This window comes from Amblyraja radiata, chromosome 46 (assembly GCF_010909765.2).
Source record: "Amblyraja radiata isolate CabotCenter1 chromosome 46, sAmbRad1.1.pri, whole genome shotgun sequence".
NCBI lineage: Eukaryota > Metazoa > Chordata > Chondrichthyes > Rajiformes > Rajidae > Amblyraja > Amblyraja radiata.
The window spans coordinates 6,356,735-6,384,492 of NC_046001.1; the positions used below are offsets into that span (position 1 = coordinate 6,356,735).

At 45.3% G+C, this 27,758-nt stretch overlaps 1 protein-coding gene across 2 annotated transcripts; it reads right to left on the minus strand.

Annotated features, from left to right (window-relative positions):
• Positions 1–26,655, minus strand: cdk2 (cyclin dependent kinase 2). 2 transcript variants are annotated; one of them, XM_033015606.1, is made up of 7 exons: positions 26,380–26,655; positions 24,105–24,182; positions 22,374–22,494; positions 12,180–12,350; positions 11,459–11,560; positions 3,488–3,691; positions 1–2,888 (listed from the first exon to the last, which is right to left on the minus strand). In XM_033015606.1, the coding sequence occupies exons 1-7, from the start codon at positions 26,493–26,495 to the stop codon at positions 2,784–2,786; spliced, it is 897 nt and encodes a 298-aa protein (XP_032871497.1). In that variant the 5' UTR covers positions 26,496–26,655; the 3' UTR covers positions 1–2,783. The 2 variants fall into 2 exon arrangements, with proteins under 2 accessions (XP_032871497.1, XP_032871496.1); XM_033015605.1 differs by having other exon boundaries at positions 11,444–11,560.
• Positions 26,656–27,758: the final 1,103 nt, after the last annotated feature.

Genomic DNA, 27,758 nt, shown 5'->3' on the forward strand with positions numbered 1-27,758 from the left:
TTTGTTTACAAATATTTTTAATTTTCCACAAGTTTAAAACATGGCCATTGTAAATCTCATGAATCCCCAAGTTTAAAAAAGAAATCAATCAAAGCTCACCCAAAGGGTCAGATTGGTGCTAATAGCGGACACTGCACCATTATGAGACCATTATTTTTGGCAAGTTGCACAGACAAGCCATCACAACAGCCAGTGTGCCAAAATGCAGGAGTGTACAGAAATGGGTCACCAAGGAAACCAGAATTTACAACATTCTTTAATTTTAATCTGTACGACAAATTTAAATAAATCTTTTCAGACATAAAATGGATAGTTAAGTTTGAAAATATAAACTGCTGTTTGAGTTTTCTTTATAAAATAGTCAAAATACCAAAGTCTAAAATAGACCAAAGACTTGGTCGGAAAAGGATTAGTTACTACAGTGTGGGACGAGTTGGTGAATTGAACTAAAGTTGAAATGGATGGCTGAGGGACATTACAATGGAACACGAGACAAAAATCTATGGCAGTATTCCTTCTTTCTAGTTCAGGCAGCAAGGCACCATTATCATCTAACTCAGGATTAAACCAGAAATTTTCCGCTACTGTGCTGCACAGTTCCTTACTGAACAGTGGCTTTAACCATCGAGTCACTCAGGGCCTTCTCGTCTCTCAACCATTTACACACTTGGCTAATGATCTAATTCTGGTTTCCCTCAGAGGTCTGCAGGCAGGAAAATAATTCTGAGACTAGTTGCTGCCTCCCAGATTTCCCCAAAAGACATTGATGAATCATGAGAATAATTATGCGATTATAATTTTTAACCAATCTGTGGACATCACATTGTGATTTTGACCTAGCTGGTTTCTGCATCAGTGTATTCGTCATTTTACTGGGTTTGATGTGCTTATGGCATTCCCGAGGCTTATTTTAGTGACCATTAGGATTCAACCCATAGACAAATTGAAAATCAGTAACACAGCACAGCAGAGGCTACACACTTGTATAATTGCCTGTTATGTTTGGGCTGCAGACACATTGTACCCAATTTTAATCACCGCTGTAAGCCAATTAATCACAAATATTTGATCTCCCATCAATGGAGTGTCACTCAGGCACACCTACCCAAAGTAAGAGCAGCGAGATTGTATTGAAACACACATGTGCTGGCTAAACTCCAATAAGAATTCAGGTGAGCTTGTGTAAAACAAATGATATTTATAACTATTCTCAAAACACTGGAATATTGCCCTTTGCAGATCCATGATTAGAAGTTAGACAGCAGATTAAAAGTTTGTGTTTTTAAAATCACATTTCTATATTATTTTGAAGTGACATTTTAAGCTATAGAGTTTTAATTAAGCTTTCGTGGGATTGTTGATTCAACTCGATTCAATTGTAAATTAACTCGAATTAAAGGTCAGACAATTCAGAAGCTTCACGACCATGTGCTCATGGATTCTTTGTACAGCTCACTACCCTCTTTGTTCACCACGCTTGTTACTTGTGCTTTTTCTACTATCAAGAATTTGTCACTAACGTTAGACCAGTATACGCTGTCAAACTGTGCCACCGTCCCTGCTGGAGTCAAGACTGAACTACAGTAGTCACGCTCCTACCGGGAGACAAAGGCAACCGAAACGTAGATTATCAGATTGACTTAATCATGGTGCAGTGAACTAAAGTGACCGTCCTGACAAACTACACCTGTAATATTAATCTGCTAGGTGAACCCGCTGGTAGCCTAATCAATTATAATAAAGTATTATCGATATAATCTATCTTTGCCTTTTGATGCATTTACTACCCATCCCTCTACTTTATTGACATGCTTTAGCAAATATTCACCAGACATTCGTACCAACACGTTTTTTTCCTGTTGGAAACACCCAAGTGGTGACCAAGCCAGGCCAACTTCCCCTGCTCATTAAAACTGTAGTGTGTCCTCCACTGCAAATCTGGCTGAGATTAACTAATTTAAGCACCGGATTTATGTTTGGTTTGGCTTTAAATCGGATCTAAAACACAGTCTATTTCAGCTATTCGGTTAACTATCACCCCATTACTTAATTTTTGCGCTCCTCTAGACTGACTCTTCAAGCTCAGCAAGCAGTTTCTAGCTTGTCTAAAAGGTCACTCTTCACAATCCAGACCGGGGAATGAATGTTGGTTGAACGCACCCACCTCGAGATGCATTGCATTGACATTGTTATTCCTACCTATAAACTGTCGGCAAGGTCTGCTGGATAGTAACCAGGAAGTGAAATCATGGCCTTTTCACCTTTTCAAACCCAGAAAATTGTGGCACTTTACTGAGATCCGTAAATGTGAAGAATCAAACCGTGATCTTCTTGGCTTAAAGATGGAGATTAGCTTTCTTTTAGATGAAAAGATGAGGGTTATTAAAAAAAATGTTTTGATTAATTGGTCAATATAATTAGAGCATACTTTAAGCAACAGAGAATTTTAGCACAACTATTCTGTCCCTCTGTATTACAATGGAAGCACTAACACTTTCCAGAACCTTTCAATCTGTATTGGTCATAGCCAAGATGGCCCCATGAGGTAGTCTAACGGGATGTCACCCATTTAGCAGAAGAATATAAAAAATACTTCAATATAAAAAGTGTTAAATTTGAATGTCCACAAAGATCAGATGGAATTTGTAAATAAAAGCTCACAAGATGTTAGTGGCCAACAAATGAATCTTTGGCACTGCGAATAAATACTGGGCTGACTGTATGAATAGACATCTTCGTCGGTTCCCTACAAGAGACTTCAGGCTTTTCAGAGCAGCTGAATTTTACGCTCGAAGGTGAGGGACCGGTTTGGTCACATCTTGGAAGAAAGGATGGGTCAGGGTGTTCTTCGCCGAGATGCGCTTGCTTGGATCATATTGAAGCATTTGCTGCAAGAAAGAGGAATCAAACTTGGTCAGTTCTCAGTCATACATGTCCCCCGCTTTCAAATTCATAAGAATTTCAAGAATACACGGGAAGTTTAAAAAACCTTAAGTTCATTAAGACTGAAGGGAAAACTGAAAGAGCATCAAGGGTAGTGTCTCTCGGTGTGCTAAATAGCCTCAATTTTACATGAACAGCCAAGGACAAACAATTATCCAATCCTTTGTAGGGATGATGAATTAATTTCAAACATATACTCTTCCCTACGGTCCATACCAGAGGCAAGTGTAAACTATTTCCAGATTTTTACAATTTATACATTGGTATATCAGTAGAAGTGTAGAAAACTTCTATTTTCTGCTTGCATTCGATCTTAAGCACTTTTGCTTGCAAAGTCAGAAGGGTACAAGTTGTGAGTGGTTTACTCTTAAACTACCACTACACTAACTTCTCTATTTCACACAAGCCTGAAACTACAGTTGGACGTACTGGAATTTCTATCATAAAGTCCTATCAGTCCAGAGCTCGAGTTCTACAACTTGATCACCCTGCAGTTCACTAAAATTGCTTAGAAATCTTTACAGGACATTATACTCGTACTCACCGCCAACAAATCCCTGCCAATCTCGTCCAAAGGGGGGACCACTTTACTAAGATCCTGTTGAATCCACCGTGGAAATGTGGGCTTGTAATCGGGCATGGATGTCACTCCTGGCCAGATGGAATCATCCGGCGTTCCAAGGGTTCGGAATATGCGAAACAGCTGATCTATCTCAGAGTCTCCAGGGAACAAGGCTCTTCTTGTGATCTGAGACCAAACAAAAGCAGAATTGTCTGTAAAGTTTGCACAAACCACACCATGGCTTCAAGAGTAGTCGGCTGCAACGGTGTCCTCAATTTTCACAGGCAGGTAATGCGGCAATTAGATAATTGGAAACTCAAGATTCCACCCCTCACCAATTTGCTGCCTCCTCTGTTCTGATGTTGCCGATTCCTGGTCCAGTTTACATGTGGCAGCAACTCAGATATGGTATTCAGGCTACAATGTTTCATACCCAGTGGCGGACTGGCCAGGGTGTCAGCTTGCCCGATGGCAAGTGGGCCCCTGATGAAGTGGGCCCCCTTTGTCTCCTGGCAACCAATATATTTAGACCCAGTCCGCCACTGTTCATACCCACACCACAAAATTTCAACAAACCATTTAAAATGCAATGGCAGGGAGTGGAGGATAAGATGCAGGGAAAACAACAAGAAATAATTTACAACTAATTGTGTACCCACTGTATAAGCAGTTTCCAAAAGGCTAAAATAAACTTTGCCTTTTGGCCCAGGAATGTGTTGTTCGGTGAAGGCAAGTGCAGTCAGCACACTCCAGGGACTCTATTTAATGTTTTCTTGAATATTATGGCAATGCATTTTCCACACCAGAAACATAGCCTGATATAACATGTATAAGCAGGTAAAGATAAGATTCTGGCAAGTCTGTTGGTTGGTGGAGACACGGGTCTTTTCAAAACATAAATGGTATCAGTGACACGAGCCTCATAGTAGCAAGATACTTTGTGTTCAAGAAGGAACTGCAGATGCTTGAAAATCGAAGGTACACAAAAATGCTGGAGAAACTCAGCGGGTGCAGCAGCATCTATGGAGCGAAGGAGATAGGTAACGTTTCGGGTCGAAACCCTTCTTCAGACTGATAGGGGGTGGCGGGGAGAAGGAAGGAAAAAGGGAGGAGGAGGAGCCCGAGGGCTGGGAGGAGACAGCTCGAGGGCTAAGGAAGGGGAGGAGACAGCAAGGGCTAACAAAATTGGGAGAATTCAGTGTTCATGCCCGCCGGATGCAGGCTCTCCAAGCGGAATACGAGGTGCTGTTCCTCCAATTTCCGGTGTTGCTCACTCTGGCAATGGAGGAGACCCAGGACAGAGAGGTCGGATTGGGAATGGGAGGGGGAGTTGAAGTGCTGAGCCACCGGGAGGTCAGGTAGGTTCTTGTGGACCGAGCGGAGGTGTTCGGCGAAAAGATCGCCCAACCTCCGCTTAGTCTCACCGATGTAGATCAGCTGACATCTAGAGCAGCGGATGCAGTAGATGAGGTTGGAGGAGATACAGGTGAACCTCTGTCACACCTGGAACGACTGCTTGGGTCCTTGAATGGAGTCGAGGGGGGAGGTAAAGGGACAGGTGTTGCATTTCTTGCGGTTGCAACGGAAAGTGCCCGGGGAGGGGGTGGTACGGGAGGGAAGGGAAGAATTGACAAGGGAGTTGCGGAGGGAGCGGTCTTTGCGGAAGGCAGACATTGGGGGAGATGGGAAGATGTGGCGAGTGGTGGGGTCACGTTGGAGGTGGCAAAAATGACGTAGGATTATTTGTTGTATGTTGTCAGCAAGATACTTTGTTTAGTTTAGAGATACAGTGTAGAAACAGGCCCTTTCACCCACCAAATCCGCACTGACCAGCGATCCCCGCACACTAACACTATCCTACACACACCAGGGACAATTTTACATTTATTCCAAGCCAATTAACCTACAATCCTGTACGTCTTCGGAGCGTGGGAGGAAAGCGAAGATCTGAGGGAAAACCCACGCTGTCGCGGGGAGAACGCGCAAACTCCGTACAGGCAACACCCGTAGTCGGGATCGCCACCGTGCCATCCTCTTCAACTCTCCCTATTACCGCATGAATTTCCTCCAGATACTCTCTTCAACTAGGAAAGCCCTTCAACGTTAAGCTGGAGGATCCTGGTTGTCAAATCTATCAGGACTACATCATAAAGGAGTTATCACAATAATGCATTCTGCCACCCAGATTACAATTATTTGGCTTAAACATTCAAATGTAAAATTGTTGTCGTTCAACTGTTACACCACCCACAAGAAAGAAGACCAGGAAACCAAATACTGAATCCAATTGAGGATTCTCAATAGATTTACTGGATGTAGCATCTCCCACTTGTATACTGGGATCACCAGACATTTCAAAATTTGTATTTTAAACTAAAATATTTAAATTATTTTAAATAAAATGTTATTTTAAAAGTTGTATCATTAGGGCCCTTCCAACGTTTTCTTCTTTAAACAAGATGTTCTCCCTGTAACTGCATGGGTTTACTCTAATTAATTGACCTCTGTAAATTAGCCCCTAGTCTGTAGGGAGAGGACGAGAAAGTCAGATAACAGTGAACAAGTGTGAATGGGTGATCGACGGTTGACTTGGACTCTGCGGGACGAAGATCCTGTTTCCATGCTGTAATTCTAAGCTATAAGTAAAAGCAAATAATATTTGTCCCCAAGTTATTTTTGATGCACCGTACTGTATTTACCTGAGAGACACAAAAATCTGGAGCAACCCAACGAGTCTGAAGAAGTGTCTCTACCCTCTTCCTTCTCTCCAGAGATGTTGCCTGATCCACTGAGTCACTCCAGCATTTCGTGTCTGTCTTTGGTTTAAACCAACATCTGCAGTTCCTCCCTACACTGTGTTGACCTGTGACGGTTCACAAGTTCTCACACAATACAAGTTCCACCAGAATCCTCTAGTGTTCCTCATTCTGCTGTCAGGACACTATTTTAGAGCCACAGATGAAAAGGAATATCATTTCATTCCAGTGCTCACATGGCAGTTTGGCCTTGCAATGGTTACAGATCAGGCTCAACTACTTTGAATATTTCATTAACAGTGAACTCTTTCTCTCCCCTCAATAACCCCAGTGTGACGCGCACAATCACATCTCCACCGGAGTCCTTATGATTCTGTGAAACACAGTGAACATACTATGTGACAAGAAAAGCAGAAGTATGTGTAGTGGAGGGCAAGAATTTCTATCCGAATGGGAATGGGTCAGAAAGTTCCATTACACCACGAGCCCACCGCACAAGAATCATGCATCATACTCGAACAATGAAGCCATTTGAAAGTACATTTCAGAGGAGCTCTATTTATTCTGCTCCTTACACAGTGAACATCTTTGCAAAACGTTACTGGAACAAAGAACAGCAACTCAATTTCCCCTTCTTCTGCTTAGGGATGGGGTGGGGGGGGGGGGGGGGGGAAGGAGCAAGAAAACCTTTAGTTATGGAGTAAGTTTGGGCAATAAAGTATTATTTTCATGCAGAGATACCTTTCTCAACAATCACTGTTCTCTGACTGTTCCCCCACTCATTCTTAGGTCAACTCATTCTCCAGAACCAATTGCAGAAATGTCTGTTTACCAGCAAACAATGCAAGTTTCAGAAATTCCACCCTTTCCTTGGCCACCACTCTAATATACCACCCGATAGCTCCAGTGGTGGTACATTCCTTCCTGGGTTAAGTCCATGCAAAAGGATTCTCTTCCTAACCCCCTCAAGAACATCACTCTCTCAAGCATCTTCAATTAGAATCATCACCCACCTCTTCTTTTTCCTTCCCAATCTATTCTGAACACATTATATCCTGGAATATCAAGTGCCCAATACAAGTCCTTTGAGTCGCATCATATTCCCACATTGCTACTCGTGCCAGCAGTTTACCATCCTTATCCACAACTAAAGACATTCTATTGACCAGCCAATTTAAAAAATGCAGATGCTGGAAATGTGAAATAAAAACAGAAAACACTGGTCAAGCAGCACCGGTGGATAGAGAAACAGGGTTGATGTTTCAGATCAAAGACTCTTCATCAGAATTGGAAAGGAGCTTTGAGTTGGACAGAGATGGATAGAACAAAGAGAATATCTTGGATGTGAGGGCCTGGGCTATAAGGAGAGGTTGGGAAGGCTAGGACTTTAATCCTTGGAGCGTAGGATGCTGAGGGCTGATCTTATAGAGGTTCATATGTTACAGGAGCAGAACTAGGCATGTGTGTAAAATTATATGGGAAATGGATACGGTGAATGCAGTCTTCTACTCGGGGTAGGATAAATCAAAGAGGACATGGTTTTAAGGTGAGAGGGGCAAGATTTAATAAGAACCTGAGGGGCAACTTTTTCCACTCAGAGGGTGGCGGGTAGATGGAACGAGCTGGCAGAGGAGGTAGTTGAGGCAGACACAATAACGGCATTGGGCCGAACGAGCCGTTTGGTTAAGGGCAACAGAACACTGCCATTTTAGCTTAAATGTTCCCCAACCAGGAGTGGACCTCTTTGCAAAGACATTAATCCCAGACCTGCTGAGGTACAACTGGTCCACCTTGAACAGATTGCAGTGCCCCAAGAACTTGAAGCTTTTGCACCATCTCTAGTCATGCTAAATGACAAGAGCCATTCAGCCCTGCAACAGCAGGTTCTCATGCAGAGGACTGGCCCTTCCAAAGAGGAAGAGGAAACAATGGCAGAGTGCTGGAGGCTGCTCACTGAGCTATCTTCTTTACAGAACACAGTGCCTAGGCAGGAAGGGAGGGAAATGATGGGAGCAGTGGGAATGGAAAAGTTGCCCATTGCCTTCCAGTAACCATATTCAACAAACATCAAAATGGACTACACCGAAGTGCTTAAAATTCAAAACTTTTGAATGAGAAATGGTTCTGCTCATTTGAGACAAATGCAGCATGGCGGCGCAGCGGTAGAGTTGCCAGAGACACGGGTTTGATCCCGACTGCGGGTGCTGTCTGTACGGAGTTTGTACGTTCTACCCGTGACTTGTATGGGTTTTCTTCGAGATCTTTGGTTTCCTCCCACACTCCAAAGACGTACAGGTTTGTAGGTTAATTGGCTTGGTACAAATGTAAAATTGTCCCTAGTGCGTGTAGGATAGCGTTAATGCGCGGGGATCGTTGGTCGGCGCGGACTCGGAGGGCCGAAGGGCCTGTTTTCACACTATCTCTAAACTATGCGTTTTATCTTTTAGGGCGGCTGCAAGAATACCACTGACCACCTCCCCACCCCTATCACACCAAAGTCATGCACCATGTCATGCCCTACATGGTGTAGGGCATGACATGGCCCAGTGGAGAACCAGATGAGATGCATCACACGGGAATCAGGCTACAGAGAGGCTGGGAGATCATCTGAGAGCTAATGTTAGCAATCAAAGGCACAGAAGTATTTCTTTTGGAACTCAACACTCTGAATCAATGTCTTTGTGCGGTGGCTCAATGCACTCCAGGCAATGTGGCATAAATTCAATTGATGAAACGACGTTGCACCTCTGCTAATCACCACATGGCTGCCTCACTTTCTATATTTAAGTGAAGGATATGCATTTAATTGGATTTTCAATGGGCTTGTAGCAACTAACAGTGGCTGCTCGCTACCTGTTACTATCCTTGGCACTGCTAATTGGAAAGAAGGAGGTTAGGTTAGGATAATTATGGGCAGAAGCAGCTCTGCCTGGTGTGAAACACAGAAAAATAGCCACACTGCTGAGCGTAGGGAAGCATGTTCGGGAATTGTTATTAACAAGCCGCAAATCAGTAAGATTGCACTTACAGCACCTGGACTGGTGTAATGCACGTTTCAACCTTCTGATACTTTACAGCTTGTACTCGCTAGAATTTAGAAGATTGAGGGGGGGATCTTATAGAAACGTACAAAATTCTTAAGGGGTTGGACAGGCTAGATGCAGGAAGATTGTTCCCGATGTTGGGGAAGTCCAGAACAAGGGGTCACAGTTTAAGGATAAGGGGGAAATCTTTTAGGACCGAGATGAGAAAAACATTTTTCACACAGAGAGTGGTGAATCTCTGGAATTCTCTGCCACAGAAGGTAGTTGAGGCCCGTTCATTGGCTATATTTAAGAGGGAGTTAGATGTGGCCCTTGTGGCTAAAGGGATCAGGGGGTATGGAGAGAAGGCAGGTACAGGATACTGAGTTGGATGATCAGCCATGATCATATTGAATGGCAGTGCAGGCTCGAAGGGCCGAATGGCCTACTCCTGCACCTATTTTCTATGTTTCTATTAACATGGCCATGAAAGGTTAGAGATTCATTCAGGGCTACTTGTATATATATTGAGTGTAAATCCTGACAAGATGGCAATGGTACCCGTGGAAATGGAGAATGGCCTTGTATGCCATTTTATATATATATATATATATATAAAATGGCATACAAGGCCATTCTCCATTTCCACGGGTACCATTGCCATCTTGTCAGCATTTACACTCAAGCTAGGTAGCTGCTGGCAACAAACGTGCTGGCATCTTTTACATGGCAACGTATTGGAAGAACCCCACTCGAAAATCTCCCGACCTGATGACACCTGTCTGGATCGATGGTGTTGCCGGTATTACAGAGCGGGGCTCGTATCATGCTGTGGGGATGTTGTGACAAAAGGGTGGTAAAGAAAGCTTTTGGTGTGCTGGCCTTTATAAATCAGAGCATTGAGTATAGAAGTTGGGATGTAATGTTAAAATTGTACAAGGCATTGGTGAGGCCAATTTTGGAGTATGGTGTACAATTTTGGTCGCCTAATTATAGGAAGGATGTCAACAAAATAGAGAGAGTACAGAGGAGATTGACTAGAATGTTGCCTGGGTTTCAGCAACTAAGTTACAGAGAAAGGTTGAACAAGTTAGGGCTTTATTCTTTGGAGCGCAGAAGGTTAAGGGGGGGACTTGATATAGGTCTTTAAAATGATGAGAGGGATAGACAGAGTTGACGTGGATAAGCTTTTCCCACTGAGAGTAGGGAAGGTTCAAACAAGGGGACATGACTTGAGAATTAAGGGACAGACGTTTAGGGGTAACATGAGGGGGAACTTCTTTACTCAGAGAGTGGTGGCTGTGTGGAATGAGCTTCCAGTGAAGGTGGTGGAGGCAGGTTCGTTTTTATAATTTAAAAATAAATTGGATAGTTATATGGACAGGAAAGGAATGGAGGGTTATGGTCTGAACACAGGTATATGGGACTAGGGGAGAATACGTGTTCGGCACGGACTAGAAGGGTCGAGATGGCCTGTTTCCGTGCTGTAATTGTTATATGGTTATATTATATGGTTAAAAGCAGTCCTTTATGCCACAAAATTATGTATAAAAACTGCCTTCAGCAGACTCTAAACCCACTAAAAAAACAAACACACGCAGGTACAGGGATCATTCATTGTATAGGAAGGAACTGCAGGTGCAGGTTTAAACCGAAGATAGGCACAAAAAGTCGGAGTAACTCAGCGGGTCCGACAGCATCTCTGGAGAAAAGGAATGGGTGACGTTTTGGGTCGGTCTGAAGAAGGGTCTCGATCCGAAACGGGTCTGAAGAAGGGCGTCGACTCGAAACGTCACCTATTCCTTTTCTCCAGAGATGCTGTCTGACCCGCTGAGTTACTCCAGCATTTTGTGTCTAACTTCTATCATTCATTGTATTACGCATCCCAAGGGTAGTAGCTTGGTGGGGTATGTGCAGCAAGGTGGGATTCAGGGGGGGGGGGGGGGGGTTGCTGATTGAGCAGTTGATGTTGGTGGTGGAAGCCAGTAACAAGCACACTTGGGGACACAATTGCAACACCTCCCCATTGTCAGGAACACACAACCCGAGAGACGAGAGCAGAAGAGGAGAAACAGAGGGGATAAAGGATTTCAGGAAATGCATCTTTAAGATATTCTTCACATCAATCATTATCTCATGATAAAACTATGCTAACTAACTTTAGAATCTGTTACCATTTCTGCAAAGATGCAGCCAAGACTCCAGATGTCGACTGCAGTGGAGTAATATTTACATCCCAAGAGGATTTCTGGGGCTCGATACCACAGTGTGACAACCTGCAAGGGGAAAAAAAAACATACTATTTCAAACTCATTCTATTCCCTTTGATTTGAGCCTGTAGAATAATATTTATAGTTGTACAGTCTCTGACCTCCACAGAGAATAAGTATTTGAAGACTGGGTATATTTTCATCAATGATTTTTCATGCTTTCTCAGAAAATAAATACTTGCATAACTATTTCTACCCAATCTCACATTCTCTTACTTTTCCAAGCTTTAGCCCTTGGGGACAAAGGCAGAAAATGCTGGAAGTACCCAAGTAGGTCAGGCAACTTCCAACCCTTGAAGAACTATTATCCTGTCATCCTGACCACGATCCCTTTCCTCCCAACTCTTTGCTTTCTGCCAGTTTATCGATTCCCAATCCATGTCGATACGTGGCAGAATTGATCGCGCCAAAGACATCTGGAGAGCTCGTCAGGAGAGTGGAGGGAGGTTGCAGAGACGGCGGGTGGAGGAAATGAGTAACAGAGTGTTTATCACGCCGTGCGTTACATGACCGTTCCCTGGAGTTGCGGAGGGAACCGCGGATCACGAGAGCCGTGGGAGATGCGAGCTGCCATGGCTCAGTTGCCGACAACGCCCAGAGGCGGCAGCCCACTCAGTAAACGTACCTCATGGGTGTACGTGCGAACAGGCACTCCGAAGGCTCGCGCGAGCCCAAAGTCAGCTAGTTTGATTGCACCTTCCGCATTGATGAGCAAGTTCTGGGGCTTCAAGTCACGGTGAAGCACTCGATGCGAATGGCAGAACGCAAGCCCCTGTAGCAGCTGAAATAGGTAACTCTGAACGGGAGGGGGGGGGGGAAGAGAGAGGGAGAAAAAAAAAGCCCAATCATTAATCAGCTCAGCAACAAGACATCTCACACCAACCACTATGTTAAGGTTGATGATGAACAAAACATGAAAAAGCAACAATATCCCATGGCTGTTTACGCAACTTCACCTGGCAGTTAAATATTCCCTGCTATTCTGGGAAGAAACCATGTTAAAGCACAGCATTGTTCAGCATGGAAACAGGCCCATCGGCCCTCAAGGACCACGACGATCCATAAACACACAAAAAGCGTTGTGTTAGTGAAAAGACTGAAATTTGTCTGTCCGTGTGGGAAAATATGGAAAGATTTGGCGCAACAACTTCCACAGGGAGAGGCTTTTCAGTCGCTCAAGCCGATTCCGCTTTACTATTCTATTAGACTACAGCAGTCTCGGAACTGCTGCACCTCAGTTCCAGGGTTTGAACCCGACTTCCGGTGCTGTTTGCGTGGAATAAAAACTCTCCCCCCAAGACCGCGTGGGTTTCCTCCAGGGTGCTCTGGTTTCCTCCCATATCCCAAAGACATACGGGGTAGTCGGTTCATTGGCCACTGCAAATTACTATTTAATGCAAGTTAATGGCAAAAACAGAATGAAAGACCATGTACGGGATGGAACATGTAGGAAGGAACTGCAGATGCTGGCTTAAACCAAAGATAGACACAAAAAGCTGGAGTAACTCAGTCTGAAGAAAGGTCTCGATCCAAAATATCACCCATTACTTCTCTCTAGATGCTGCTCGTCCCGCTGAGTTACTCCGGCTTTTTCTGTCTAACTACGAAATGGAATAGATTGCAGCGGTCGAGGCAAAGGGGATGTAGGTCAATCCCTTTCTCTGTGAAGTTGCAAGTATACGACCACAGGTGGTCTGCACAGCAACTCCATAATCCCGATACCTTCACTCATCGGGAAATAAAAAAGATTAATTATCACCTTAAAAGTTTCAACACTTCACCGGCAGCCTTTCAATACAATACAATTTATTGTCATTTGAGCCTCAGCGAGGCTCAAACGAAATTCTGTTTCCACAGCCATACTAGCAAAGACAATTCCTAGACATACACACAATTTAATTCACACAAACATCCATCACAAAGGACCCACTGTGATGGAAGGCAAAGTCTTTTCTCTCCCCTGTTCGCCATGTCTCTCCCGATATCCAAGCCCCAGGCGGGCGATGATAAGTCCCACGGCCAATTTAGGCCGTGCCGGGCGATTTACGGCCCCGCTCCCGGTCTAAAAGTCACAAAGTTGGAGCCCCCGGTGGGCGCTGGAATGTCCCACGGCCATGAAGCCGCGCCGGGCGATGTACGTTCCCGCTCCGGGTCGTTCCAACCCCGCGACACGGGCTGGAGAAGTCGCGTTGCGGGAGCTCCGGGAAGCGGTCTCTCTCTCCCCCCGGACCCGCGAGCTCCCGATGTCCCAGTCCACCGGACCTGCGGCTGCGTTGCTGGAGCCTCCGAGCCCCAGGAGTCGAGTCGCAGCAGCGAGTCACCACCGCTCCCCACGCTCCGAGGCCGGCCAGCCCCACGATGGTGAGTAGTCCGCAGCTCCGCAGTCTCCCGAGCCCCCGGGTCGTTCAGGTTGGAGGCCGCTCCACGGTGCTAGGCCCCAACGACAACGGAGACCCGACAGGGAAAAGGTCGGGTCTCCCGGACAGGGAAGAGATTTTAAACGCTTTCCCCCTCCCCCCCCCCGCCCCCCACATATACACATTTAAAACTAGTATTAAAAAAAACACCAACACTACATTTAACTAGACAAAAAATAAAAAAAGACAGACAGGCTGTAGGGGCCGCTGCAACGGGTGAGTCGCGCCGCCAACACAGTGAGGGTTTGGATTATCCGGTCAGCAACAAGACAGCTCACACCCATCATCATGTTAAGATCGATGAGAATTGAAAATGGAAAAGCAAAAGCTCTAAAAGCAACGTCTCCTGACATCTCAGTGTCATTGACATTCTGCCCCTGCTGGGAACAAGACTCGAAGCTTTAGAGAGAACACTGCGATCAAGAAACTCAAGTTTCCCCACAGAGCTCAAAATTAAATAAAGTTGTAAAGCTCAGAAGATAAGACACAAAAAGCTGGAGTAACTCAGCGGGTCAGGCAGCATCTCTGGAGAGAAGGAATTGGTGACGTTTCAGGTCGAGGCCCTTCTTCAGGCTCAGAAGTCCCGTAACAGACGCAGAGAAGCAACAGGGATGTTGAGATTCCTCTCCTTTAGCTGTTAACAGGTTGGAATCTTGACAAAGAGCAAGGCCATCCCTCCAAAAGGGGATGAAGATCTTGCTTAGGGTGTAAGCCATGACAAGTGTAGAATTAGCGAGACTATGGAAGGCAGCTTTAAACACGGCACTCAGTGAATCAGTAACATCAGCACAGTATGAGACCAGTACGTAGTCCTTCTCCCATCGGTTAAATATTCCCTGCAATTCTGGGAAGAAACCATGCTACAGCACAGCATTGTTCAGCATGAAAACAGGCCATTTGGCCCTCCGAGTCCACAACAATTGTTAAACACACAAAAAGTAGCAATGTTATAACATTTTGAGATTTTAAAAATCAAGTCTACAATTTATTCCATCAGATAAAGCATAAAAAGTTTAATTTGATACCTAATTCACTTTCATATCTTCAGTATTAAAAAGGTTATGGCCATTTTCATACTCGGAAATTTGCATCTTGTTCCCTATTGCTTTTCCATTGACTTAACACAAAAGCTGTGATCGAGGACAGTCAAAAGCCCATAACCTCCTTAAAAATTAAGAGAACTGAATGACATTTTCAGTTATTATAGATTGAAGCATTCTGAAACAAATATAAAACATCTTACTTGGATGACCTGAAATTAAAGCATATAATTAGTTAGTTACCTAATTGTAGCTAATTACAAAATTGGCCGTTGTGACGGAAATGGTAATAAACACCCAGACTGCCTTGAAAATTCAAAAATGTGATATTCTCAAGATCAGAACTTTAATATTATTGTATTAGTTCAAGTTCAAGTGAGTTTATTGTCATGTGTCCCTGTATAGGACAATGAAATTCTTGCTTTGCTTAAGCACACAGAAAATAGTAGGCATTTACTACAAAACAGATAAATGTGTCCATATACCATGATATAAATATATACACACATGAATAAATAAACTGGTAGTGCAAATAACAGAAAGTGGTTGCTAATAATCAGAGTTTTGTCCGAGCCAGGTTTAATAGCCTGATGGCTGAGGGGAAGTAGCTATTCCTGAACCTGGTTGTTGCAGTCTTCAGGCTCCTGTACCTTCTACCTGAAGGTAGCAGGGAGATGAGTGTGTGGCCAGGATGGTGTGGGTCTTTGATGATACTGCCAGCCTTTTTGAGGCAGCGACTGCGATAAATCCCCTCGATGGAAGGAAGGTCAGAGCCGATGATGGACTGGGCAGTGTTTACTACTTTTTGTAGTCTTTTCCTCTCCAGGGCGCTCAAATTTCCGAACCAAGCCACGATGCAACCGGTCAGCATGCTCTCGACTGTGCACCTGTAGAAGTTAGAGAGAGTCTTCCTTGACAATCCGACTCTCCGTAATCTTCTCAGGAAGTAGAGGCGCTGATGAGCTTTTTTGATAATTGCGTTAGTGTTCTCGGACCAGGAAAGATCTTCAGAGATGTGCACCCCCAGGAATTTGAAGTTCTTGACCCTTTCAACCATCGACCCGTTGATATAAATGGGGCTGTGGGTCCCCCTCCTACTCCTTCCAAAGTCCACAACCAGTTCCTTGGTTTTGCTGGTGTTGAGGGCCAGGTTATTGCGCTGGCACCATATGGACAGTTGCTCGATCTCTCTTCTGTACTCTGACTCATCCCCATCAGTGATACGCCCCACAATAGTGGTGTCGTCAGCGAACTTGATGATGGAGTTCGCACTGTGGTTCGCTATGCAGTCATGGGTATAGAGTGAGTACAGCAGGGGGCTGAGCACGCAGCCTTGAGGTGCTCCCGTGCTGATTGTTATTGAGGCTGACACATTTCCACCAATACGAACAGACTGTGGTCTGTGGACGAGGAAGTCGAGGATCCAGTTGCAGAGGGATGCGCAGAGACCCAGTTCTGCGAGTTTGGTAACCAGTTTGGAGGGGATGATTGTGTTAAATGCCGAGCTGTAATCAATGAATAACAGCCTGACATATGAGTTTTTGTTGTCCAAGTGGTCCAGTGCGGAGTGGAGTGCCAGCGAGATCGCATCCACCGTTGATCTGTTGTGGCGGTATGCGAACTGCAGTGGGTCCAGGTTTTTGTCGATGTAGGAGTTGATTTGCTCCATGATCAACCTCTCAAAGCACTTCATCACCACCGGCGTTAGTGCTACTGGTCGATAGTCATTGAGGCACGTCACCTTACTCTTCTTGGGCACCGGTATAATTGATGCCCTTTTAAAGCAGGTGGGGACCTCAGACCTCAGAAGTGAGAGGTTGAAAATGTCCGTAAAAACTCCCGCCAGTTGGTCCGCACAGGTTTTTAGAACACGGCCGGGTATACCATCAGGTCCAGGTGCTTTTCGGGGGTTCACCCCTCTGAAGGATTTCCTGACATCGGCCTCTGTGACTGAGACTGAAATGCCATCACAGCGAATGGGGGATCGGGAAGGCACATCAGTATTCTCCCTGTCAAAGCGTGCGTAAAACGCATTGAGCTCGTCAGGGAGTGATGTTACACCGGCATTCGAGCTGCCTCCTGGTTTTGCCTTGTAGGAGGTGATTGCATTCAGACCCTGCCACAGCTGCCGAACATCTGTCTCGTCCTCCAGTTTGGAGCAGAAGTCCCTTTTGGCCTTTTTGATGGCCTTACCAAGGTCGTATCTGGTCTTCATGTAGGCCACAGTATCATTGGATGTGAATGCCCTGTGTCTGGACTTCAGGAGAGTGCGGATCTCAAAGTTCATCCAAGGTTTCTGATTGGGAAACACTCGGAAGGTTTTTGTAGGGATGCAGTCCTCCACACATTTCTTTATGAAGTCTGTGACGACTGTGGCATATTCGTTCAAGTCCGTTGCCGAGTCCTTGAACATTGCCCAGTCTACAGACTCCAAACAGTCCTGGAGTTGTTCTTCTGCCCCCCCCGACCAGCTCTGTGCTGTCCTCACTTCTGGGGGTGCGCTCTTTAATTGCTGCTTGTAGGCAGGAAGAAGCAGCACCGCGGTATGGTCGGACTTACCGAAGTGAGGGCGAGGGATAGAGCGATAGGCATTCTTGATGGTGGTGTAGCAGTGGTCGAGGGTGTTAGGTCCTCTGGTGCAGCAGGAGACATGTTGGTGGAAGTTGGGGAGTGATTTCTTGAGGTTCGCCTTATTGAAGTCCCCAGCAATGGTGGTAAATGCCTCGGGGTAAGACGTCTGGTGTTTGTTGACCACGGCGTGCAGCTCCTCCAGTGCCAGACGGACGTCTGCCTGGGGTGGGATGTAGACCGCGGTCAGGATAACGGAGGTGAATTCTCTCGGGAGGTAGAAGGGACGGCACTTCACCGCCAGATGTTCGAGGTGTGGAGAGCAGGAGTTGGACAGGACTGCCACGTCGGAACACCACGCAGAGTTGACCATGAGGCAGACGCCCCCCCCTCTCCCTTTCCCAGATGCCAGGGTACGGTCCATGCGGTGGATGGAGAACCCTTCAGGCTGGACCGCTGAGTCTGGGGAGCTGGGGGTGAGCCATGTCTCTGTGAAACAGAACAGAGCATTCCCTCAGCTCCCTTTGATAAAGCAGTCTTGCCCTTAAGTCCTCCACTTTGTTTTCAAGGGACTGTACATTAGCCAGTAGGATAGTTGGGAGAGGGGGCCGAAGTCCCCTGCGCTCCCCTGTAAGTCCCTAACAGATAGGTAAATAAATTACAATTTCTAGCAATAAGTCTTTATGGAGAAGATCAGTTGCTAGCTGGTACATTGGCATATCATAATCAGTAGCATCGTCATACTCCTCAGATTGTAACCAATAAGCAACTCTGTACACCTTGTTTTTCCACAACTTTTCAATTTTGGCATTGTAAACGACAAGTTGTTGCTCTTCAAACCACGCATGACATGCCTTTCTGCCCACTACTTTCCCATTAAGAATGTCCTGTAGATCATCACATTTGGAGTAATCCAAATTCAGATAATCTCTGCGATTGCTGTCTAAATCAGTCTCTTTTCCTGGGCATTTGAATTGACAATTTTGCATTTCTTCTTTGGAGACATCTGTTTAAAATGTAAAGAAGAAAAAAACACGGAACAGCATTAACAGAAACAAGTTATTATTTGCAGTTTTAGAAAAAATATAGAAATGATAAAGTTAAACGCTAAAATAAATAGTAAATATCCATCAAAAAATTAATATTCATCAGTTTCATCTAATCAATTAAATTAATCTAAATTCAATTACTAGATCAAAACATCTATCCATTTCTTAAGAAAAGTCAAAAAAAAAATTAAATAGCCTAAGTATCCAAATAACAAACTAATCCCATTCACACAAGAATTCACAATATAACATGATTTTTAAATCTCACTGTCATGAACTTATATGCCAAATGGAAGAAATTTAATGTTTAATTCCCATAAATTAATCTAGAAACATCCACTCTCAATATAATCAAAATTATTATTTTTTGCGCAGTACATGTGACTAAAACTGTTGTGGATATTTAGTATAAAAATATTGATTATGGATAGACAATTACACAAAATATAGACGATTTAGATGCTCTTATGACATGTCCAGAAAAAATGAGAATCTTAATCAATTTGCGAGTGGGTGTTTCTGGAATGCGATTGATTGGAACGTTGCCATGAATTTTAACCCCATATCGGCAGGCAAGACATGGCCGAATCGTTTGGGGGACTAAATAACATTTTTGCATCGTAAAATTAGACTAAAGCCACCCCAAGAAGCAAGATTATATGTGAAATACACGACTTACCCTTTGTTTTGTCCTGATATTACGATCTGTGACATTGAAGGTGTTGACGGCGTTCGAAGTTGCCTTTTACTTTAATCCAACTATTAAATTGTCCAGTGATTTAAAATGGGAACAGAGGTCTGATCGATTTTTCTTCATTGACTAGCAGCCTGTGGAAATCCCTCTCCGACAAGCGATACAAACCTGCATTTTAATCCCGCCCCCCCCCCCCTCAAAGGCACTAGTCGCACACACAGCCAGTGGCAGATCTGCAGCACCGCTGAAGGTAGGTTCTGTAACATCGCTACAAAAAGGGTGACATTAGCGAAAAGCCTGAAATTCGTCGATACAAGTGGGTAAATATGGAAATTTTGGTGCAACAAGGGGCAGCACAATGGCGCAGCGGTAGAGTTGCTGCCTTGCAGCGCCAGGGACCCAGGGTCGATCCTGACGATGGGTGCTTGGCAGCACGGAGTTTGTACGTTCTCCCCGTGACCTGCATGGGTTTTTCCGGGTGCTCCGGTTTCCTCCCACACTCCAAAGGTTTGTCAGTGAATTGGCTTCAGTAAAGATTGCAAATTGTCCCTAGTGTGTGTGGGACTAGTGTCGGTGTGCGGGATCGCTGATCGGCGCGGACGTGGAGGGCCGAAGGGCCTGTTTTCGCGCTGTATCTCTAAACTAAACAGGGTGGAATAGATTGCATCGGTTGAGGTAAATAAGGGGAAACGGGGTTAATTCCCTGGGCGCTGGCATCAGTACGATGGGTTGAATGGCCTTTCACTGGGAAGTTATAAATATATGACCACAGGTGATCTGCACAGCAACCCCGTAATCCCCTGATACCCTCAATCATAGAAAAAAGATTAACTTTCACCTTCAAAGTTTCAATTCTTCCCAGCAGCCCTTCAGAGAGGGCTTCAATTATGTTTTCTTGTGAAGAAATGCTGCTTGGTTTCACTCCTAAATGGGTTGGGTCTTAATTGTAAGATGATATTCCCTGGTTCCAAACACCCCCATCAGAGAAAATAACACACAATATTTCAAAGGTGCTGGTTTCGAGTTACATGGGCAGGGAGGTAAACTCCAGATTGTGCGTGGATTGCAAGATCACAAGTTTGAATAAAAGTGCCAGCAGAACGGCTAAAACCGGCTGCTGTTTGAAACCTGGAATAAAAATCTAATTGTTAGAAAATCTCAAAGAAGGGTCTTGACCTGAAACATCACCCATTCCTTCTCTCCAGAGATGCTGCCTGTCCCGCTGAGTTTCTCCAGTTTTTGTGTCTATCTTCTCAAAAATATGAAGGGCCATTAACACAATAAAATAAAAAATCCTGAATTCTGCTATTCTTTTACACACATTCCTTCACACACGTGTGGTTAGAGGATTTGCCAAGTTAAATATTCTACCATCACTGCAATGCGAGCAGCACAGGCTGTGATTTAAACCCTATTTAACTCTACCCTTTAAGAATAAGGGGTAAGCCATTTAGAACAGAGACGAGGAAACACTTTTTCTCAGAGAGTGGCGAGTCTGTGGAATCCTCTGCCTCAGAGGGCGGTGGAGGAAGGTTCTCTGGATGCTTTCAAGAGAGAGCTAGATAGGGCTCTTAAAAATAGCAGAGTCAGGGGATATGGGGAGAAGGTAGGAACGGGATACTGATTGGGGATGATCAGCCATGATCACATTGAATGGCGGTGATGGCTCAAAAGGCCAAATGGCCTACTCCTGCACCTATTGTCTGTTGTCTATTGTCTTTCATCCCATATGCACAGCGGAATTCCAAGGCCACAGCTTAAAGGGTCCCAACTCGAAACATTGCCTGTCCATTTCCCTCCACAGATGCTGCCTGACCTGCTGAGTTCCTCCAGAGACAAGGAGATTCTCCAGCAGTTTGTTTTTGCTCACAGTTCCAGCACCTGCAGTTTCTGCGTCATCTCATCTCTCTCTGAAATGGGCAGCCCCTTATTCTGAAACTATTCCTTCCGAACCTAGATTCATCCAAAAGTGGAAACCATCCTCTGTGTCCGTCTTATCGAGACCCTATTAGTCATAGATGTCTCATTGAAGAAAACCAACCCAGCTGTACATAATAGCACTGGACCTCAATACATGCACCTGGAAAGGCCGCACAATTTGTAAATCAGGATTTATATTCTCAACCGTACTGCAAACTGTTGGTGTCAAAATATTGCGCCACCCATATTAACAAATCATTTTGGAAATCAGAATCCGGAGTATGTCTTTTGGATGAAAGGTTGAGCTAGATACAACAGATATCATGGCACCATATTAAGCAAAACAGTTTTATAGTTGAAGGACACAGAGTGCTGGAGTAACTCAGCGGGTCAGGCAGCATCTCTGGAGAACATGGATAGGTGATGTTCAGGATCGGGACCTTTCTTCAGACCTGAAACGTCGCCTATCCATGCCCTCTAGAGATGTTGCCTGACCCGCTGAGCTCCAGCAGTGTGTGTTCTCTGCAACATTCCAGCATCTGCAGTTCCTGTTGTCTCTAGTTTTCTTATTGCTTAGCCATCAACAAAAGCCATCAAAACGAGGGTAAATGGTCAATTATTTCATTGCTGTTTGTGCATCCTTGCTCTGCGCGCATGGGCCGCTATGCCTGCTTGCACGGCATAGTTTTCTAATGGTGATCTACAACGAGAAAGAGCTTTGTAATGCATTGAGAATGTGGGATGCATGATGGAAATGCAGGCTCTTCCTCCCCGAGACACTCCAGTGCAGCACACACGCGACTGGCCATGGCTGCCCCCCCATGGATGCAATTCACCATTGACCACAGGATTAGCCCGACGGAGCTCGTGCCCAAGATCATCTGCAGAATACAAGCTTGGCATTCTGAGACGGCAGAGAATCCACTTTAAGCAGCTCTCCAAGATGACACTCCAAGGTCACGCTCGACGACATCCACACTTCTGCAGTTTAATTTGCATCAGAAATATAGCCACAATGCTGTCAGACAAAACAATAATCTGAGCTGTGATACGAAAACCTTTCAAGTATTCGGCTTGCTCTTGCTCTGGTCAATTTTTAAACTTCATTCCATGAAACCAATGTGATTTTACCTTGACGAGCGGCAACGGGATCCCAGTGACCGAGGAGACGTCCATGAATTTCTTCAGATCCTGATGCAGAAACTCAAAGACCAAATAGAGCTTATTCTCCGTGTGAATGACATCAAGTAACCTGAAGGAGCGGGGTGGGGGAGGGATGGAGGGGAAAAGAGGAATACTAGTAATCTAGACATGGTTTCCAGCATCATTCCCAATTCTCTTCTGAAAAAACCTCTTGCTCATTAATTGTGTCGGGGCCAACTCAAGTACTTGAAAATTGCGCATGTTAGCACACACTGGCGGAAGTTAACCCTTTGAAATGTGATCAGGAAGATTTTTGGTTAGCAAGCAATCTGACATGGGCTGCAACAGCGATAGAAAGTGGATGGGATTTAACAGCATGGTCTACTCTAAAGTATGATACCAGTTGGAAAGTTGCAAGTTGGCCAAGATCAAATGCTCAACTTTTGCAACCACAGAGCACTTACGTTTCTTAACCACGTGGTGAAAAGTACTGAACCTTGAATCAACCGCAATAGATTAAATGTCGGAACGAGAAACTGCACAGATCCCGATTTGTACCAAGATCTGTAAACCAGCATCTGCAGTTCCTTCCTACACAATAGATTATTCACCATCACTGCATAGCCAGAAGTTCTTAATCAATTTTCACCCTTTGTTGCAAATCTTCCCATGGTTTCACTTTACCCGATTTCTTTTCCTAGATCCCTGATGCATTCGACATGTAAATGCATGTAGCAGTGTACTACGCAGTGCACATCTGGACTCAACTACTGAGGGTTTTGCCCACATTATTCACCTACTTAAAATGGGAATTGGGAACTCACAGAAGGCAAAGCCCACACCTGTCCTGCAACACCACGAACCACCCACCAAACCCATCCCATCCTAACAGATCCAACAATATTCATCTCAAAGTTACAAACATAATTCTCCATGGCAACACAGCCATCATTGCACAAGTGTGGTACACCTCATCGCTGCCAGTACAAACTTTGTTTGCACAAAATGGCCTGCACAGTGGCGCAGCTGGTAGAGCCACTGCCTCACAGCGCCAGAGAACCAGATTCGATCCCGACCTCGGGTGCTGCCCGTGTGGAGTTTGCACGTTCTCCCTGTGACCGCGTGGGTTTCCTCCGGGTGCTCCGGTTTCCTCCCACATCTGAAAGATATGCGAGTTTGTCAGCCAATGGGCCTCAATAAAAATGGCGGTGTTTAGGGAGCGGATGAGAACGTGATATAACGTAGAACAAGTGTGAACAGGTGATCGCTGTGGACCCAGTGGACTGATACGCCTCTTTCCATGCTGCATCTCTTTACTAAACTAAAAACAAAACTAAACTACATTGCGGAGAGTCCAATCTTAGTTTGCGCAAATGTGCGGCTGCTATCGCGATCTCCCTTTGTGCATACGCCTCGCTGATGCCAGTGCAAGCCTTGCTTTGCGCGAATATTCACGTCACTGCTGCCAATGCAATCTCAGTTTGCGCAAGTGGACACAACTTTATTGACAGTTTGCGCAAGTGGACACAACTTTATTGACAGTTTGCGCAAATACGGACCACTTCTGCTCGAGCCATGTTGCTGTGTGCAATATTGCTGCCATCAATAGTCTAACTAACAACCACTGCATATTTAAAGGTGTTAAACATGAAAGACTCAAACATTTGAGTAAACCGAAAATGTAAAGGAATTCTTCCATTAAATATAAAATGTCCTTACTTGACGATGTTAGGATGGTTCAGTTCCTTGAGAAGGGAGATTTCTCGTATTGCTGTACTTGGAACACCCTCTGTTTCCCTGAAAGACAGCGTGGATTACTGATTATTAGTCAGGAAAAGAAGAGAAACAAAGCATCAATTTTCTTAACAACTCAAATAAAGGAATCCCGCCACATGTCAATAAGGCACTGTTACATCTTAAATGTTCTTTCTTCACAGAATACAGCGTGGACATCACTTGCAAGCTTAGTTTAGTTTAGAGATAGAGTGCGGAAACAGGCCCTTCGGCCCACCTAGTCTGCACCGACCAGCACTATCTGTACACCAGCACTATCCTGCACACTGGGGACAATTTATCCTGCTGAGTTACGCCAGCATTTTGTGTCTATTCTCCAAATATTAGTATCCTTTCCTAGGCCAACACCCCCAGCGTTCAGGTCCTAATTACACTCAGTGTGTAAGAAGGAACTGCAGATGCTGGTTTAAACCGAAGAAAGATACAAAATGCTGGAGCAACTCAGTGGAACAGGCAGCATCTCTGGAGAGAAGGAATGGGTGATGTTTCCGGTGGAGACGCTTCTTCAGACTCAGTTTGTTCTCGTACACAGTCAATGTCATTTAAATCTTCAACAAAAAAAATTCCCAGAACAGATTCCCAATCAGTCTAAAGAGTCAAGACCCAAATCGTCACCTATCCACATCTGCCCAGAGATGATGCTTAACCCGTTGACTTACTCCGGCACTTTGTGTCTTTTTCCCCCAGAACAGACACTCTGTTCTGAGCGTTCTAATGGGAATAGAATATCAGGAAAAGGTTCAAGGATATTCTTAAAGCTTTCTTTTTTTTTTTTTAAAGTGCAACATCCTCACTGACTTCTGAGAATCCCTGGCCCACAATCGCTCAGAGTAATACAACAGGTAAACAGGCCATTGGGCCTACCACGTACATACTGACCAGTGGGTACCCACCCGTATTACTCTCATCTTCCAGCACTTGTCTCATAGCCTGCAATGCCGTGACAATTTAAGTACTTCTGAAGTGCTGTCAGTGACTCTGCTCCTATGCTCTCTCAGGCAGTGTATTCCAGGCACTCACCACTCTATGAGTGAAAAAACCCCCCCCCCCCCCCCCCTCACAGCCCAATGGAGAAACAGCGTTCAGCTTAGATTGAGGGGTGCATTGGGAACACGGACGGCCTGCAGAAGAGGGCAAACTACCTGCCCGTTTGTCAGGCACCTCCCATCACACGACCAACAGAAGGTCCGGGTCCCACATTCGCCTCATCAGTCACCTCAAAAACCTGTAGGAAGGAACTGCAGATGCTGGTTTACACCAAAGATAGACACAAAATGCTAGAGTGACTCAGCGGGACAGGCAGCATCTCTGGAGAGAAGGAATGGGCCGAGACCCTTCTTCAGACCTCAGAAATGTAGTGGGACTAAGTCATCCTCAACCTCAAGGGACTGTCAAGGCCCAAAGGAGATGATCCAACTACGAGTCAACATGACAGCAGGAGATGATCTCCACAGACATCACTATCTATCAGAGCCAACTACTGAAGGAAGTCGTCTTGCCTTGAACAGGGACCCTGGCTATCTTTTGCCTGGGTCCCTCTGGCTAATCCTGACGTCCCTTAGAATCACCCCGAGGCGAGATGAACACGGGCCATAAATTAAAAACCAAGTCATGACCAATACTGGGCACATGACCCACAAAACTGAATCTCAAGAACAACTTGAAGTACACAGAATGTCATGACGCCATGCGGAAACTGTATAAGACGGCTCTGTCTCGTTTCGAGAAAAAAAGACCATTATTTGCTGTATCTCCCAGGCCTTTTTTTAATTTTCTCCATTAGATGATAGTAAGGACACGTTAATATAATCTAATGGGGAATTAAAACAATTCTACAAGTTTATTTGCCCTAACTTTCCTGAATAGCGAGCGACACACTCGCTATTCAGGAAAGTTAGGGCAAATAAACTTGTAGAATCCAATCCTTGGGCAACTTACACCAAAGATAGACACAAAATGCTGGAGTGACTCAGCGGGACAGGCAGCATCTCTGGAGAGAAGGAATGGGTCGAGACCCTTCTTCAGACCTCGACATGGATAAAGTTTGCATGGAGACATAGCGGCGGCTCCAAGCAAAATACAAAAAAAAAGCCGGTTTGAGTCTTTGGTGTGTGTGTGTGTGTGTGTGTGTGTCGGGACTAGGACATCCCGGCCGCAACGATCGCTCTTCTCGCAACTTCAAGCCGGCGGCATCACTCACGTGTCAAGTCGGATTTTCTTCAGGGCCACCACTTCTCCCGTGTCTTTGTTTTTCGCTTTGTAAACCACCCCGTACGTCCCTTCCCCTATTTTCTCCACTTTCTGGAAGTTGTCCATCCTCTCGGTGTTTCCCCCCCCTCCCCTGCACTCGAGTTGATCTTGGGGAGGGGTCTCCGGCGCGGCGGATGGTAACTTTCAGCCGGGCTTGAAAACGGACAGTATCGCAACCGTTAGCGGCGCGCCATTACACTGCCTTTCCCGCGCTCTTTCAGTTCCACCCCCGTTCTACACAATTGGACCAGGCAATGTTAGATGGAAGCGTCACCGTAGAACTTATTAAAGGAGCCTTACTTACCTGCTTTACACCCGAATGGGGGAGACTGGTGGGCAATATGCTCCCCAGGTCAGCTCGACAAGCCTGTCAGTCTGTATTGGCACCCAACAATTGAAATAAACATTTGGAAAACCTAAGCAATACGCAGTCAAAATGAGTCCACATTATGTGGGGGGGAAAAAAGACACAAAGTGCTGGAGTAACTCAGCAGGCCAAGCAGCATCTCCAGAGAACATGGATGGGTGTTTAAGAAGGAACTGCAGATGCTGGAAAATCGAAGGTAGACAAAAATGCTGGAGAAACTCAGCGGGTGGAGCAGCATCTATGGAGCGAAGGAAATAGGCAACGTTTCGGGACGAAACCCTTCTTCAGACTCATGGATAGGTGACCGTCTTCGGGCCACAACCTGAAACGTCACCTATCGTTGTTCTCCACAGATGCTGCCTGACCCGCTGAGTTACTCCAGCACTCTGTGAAACGTCACCTATCCATGTTCTCCACAGATGCTGCCTGACCCGCTGAGTTACTCCAGCACTCTGTGAAACGTCACCTATCCATGTTCTCCACAGATGCTGCCTGACCCGCTGAGTTACTCCAGCACTCTGTGAAACGTCACCTATCCATGTTCTCCACAGATGCTGCCTGACCCGCTGAGTTACTCCAGCACTCTGTGAAACGTCACCTATCCATGTTCTCCACAGATGCTGCCTGACCCGCTGAGTTACTCCAGCACTTTGTGTATTATTTTTGTAAACCAGCTTCTGTAATTCCTTGTGTCCACATTGCATAGAATTGCTTTGTAGGCACCGTGCATAATGGGCGTCCCATTAGTTTTGGTATCTGCTGGAATCAGTGTTAAACCAGTCGAAACAAAAGGGTGTGGCCAGTGGAGCTGTTTCCTTGCAGCTCCGGTGACTCCCGAACACGGGTGCTGTCTGTATGGAGTTAGACAATAGGTGCAGGAGTGGGCCATTTGGCCCTTCGAGCCAGCACTGTCATTCAATGTGATCATGGCTGATCATCCCAAATCAGTACCCCGTTCCTGC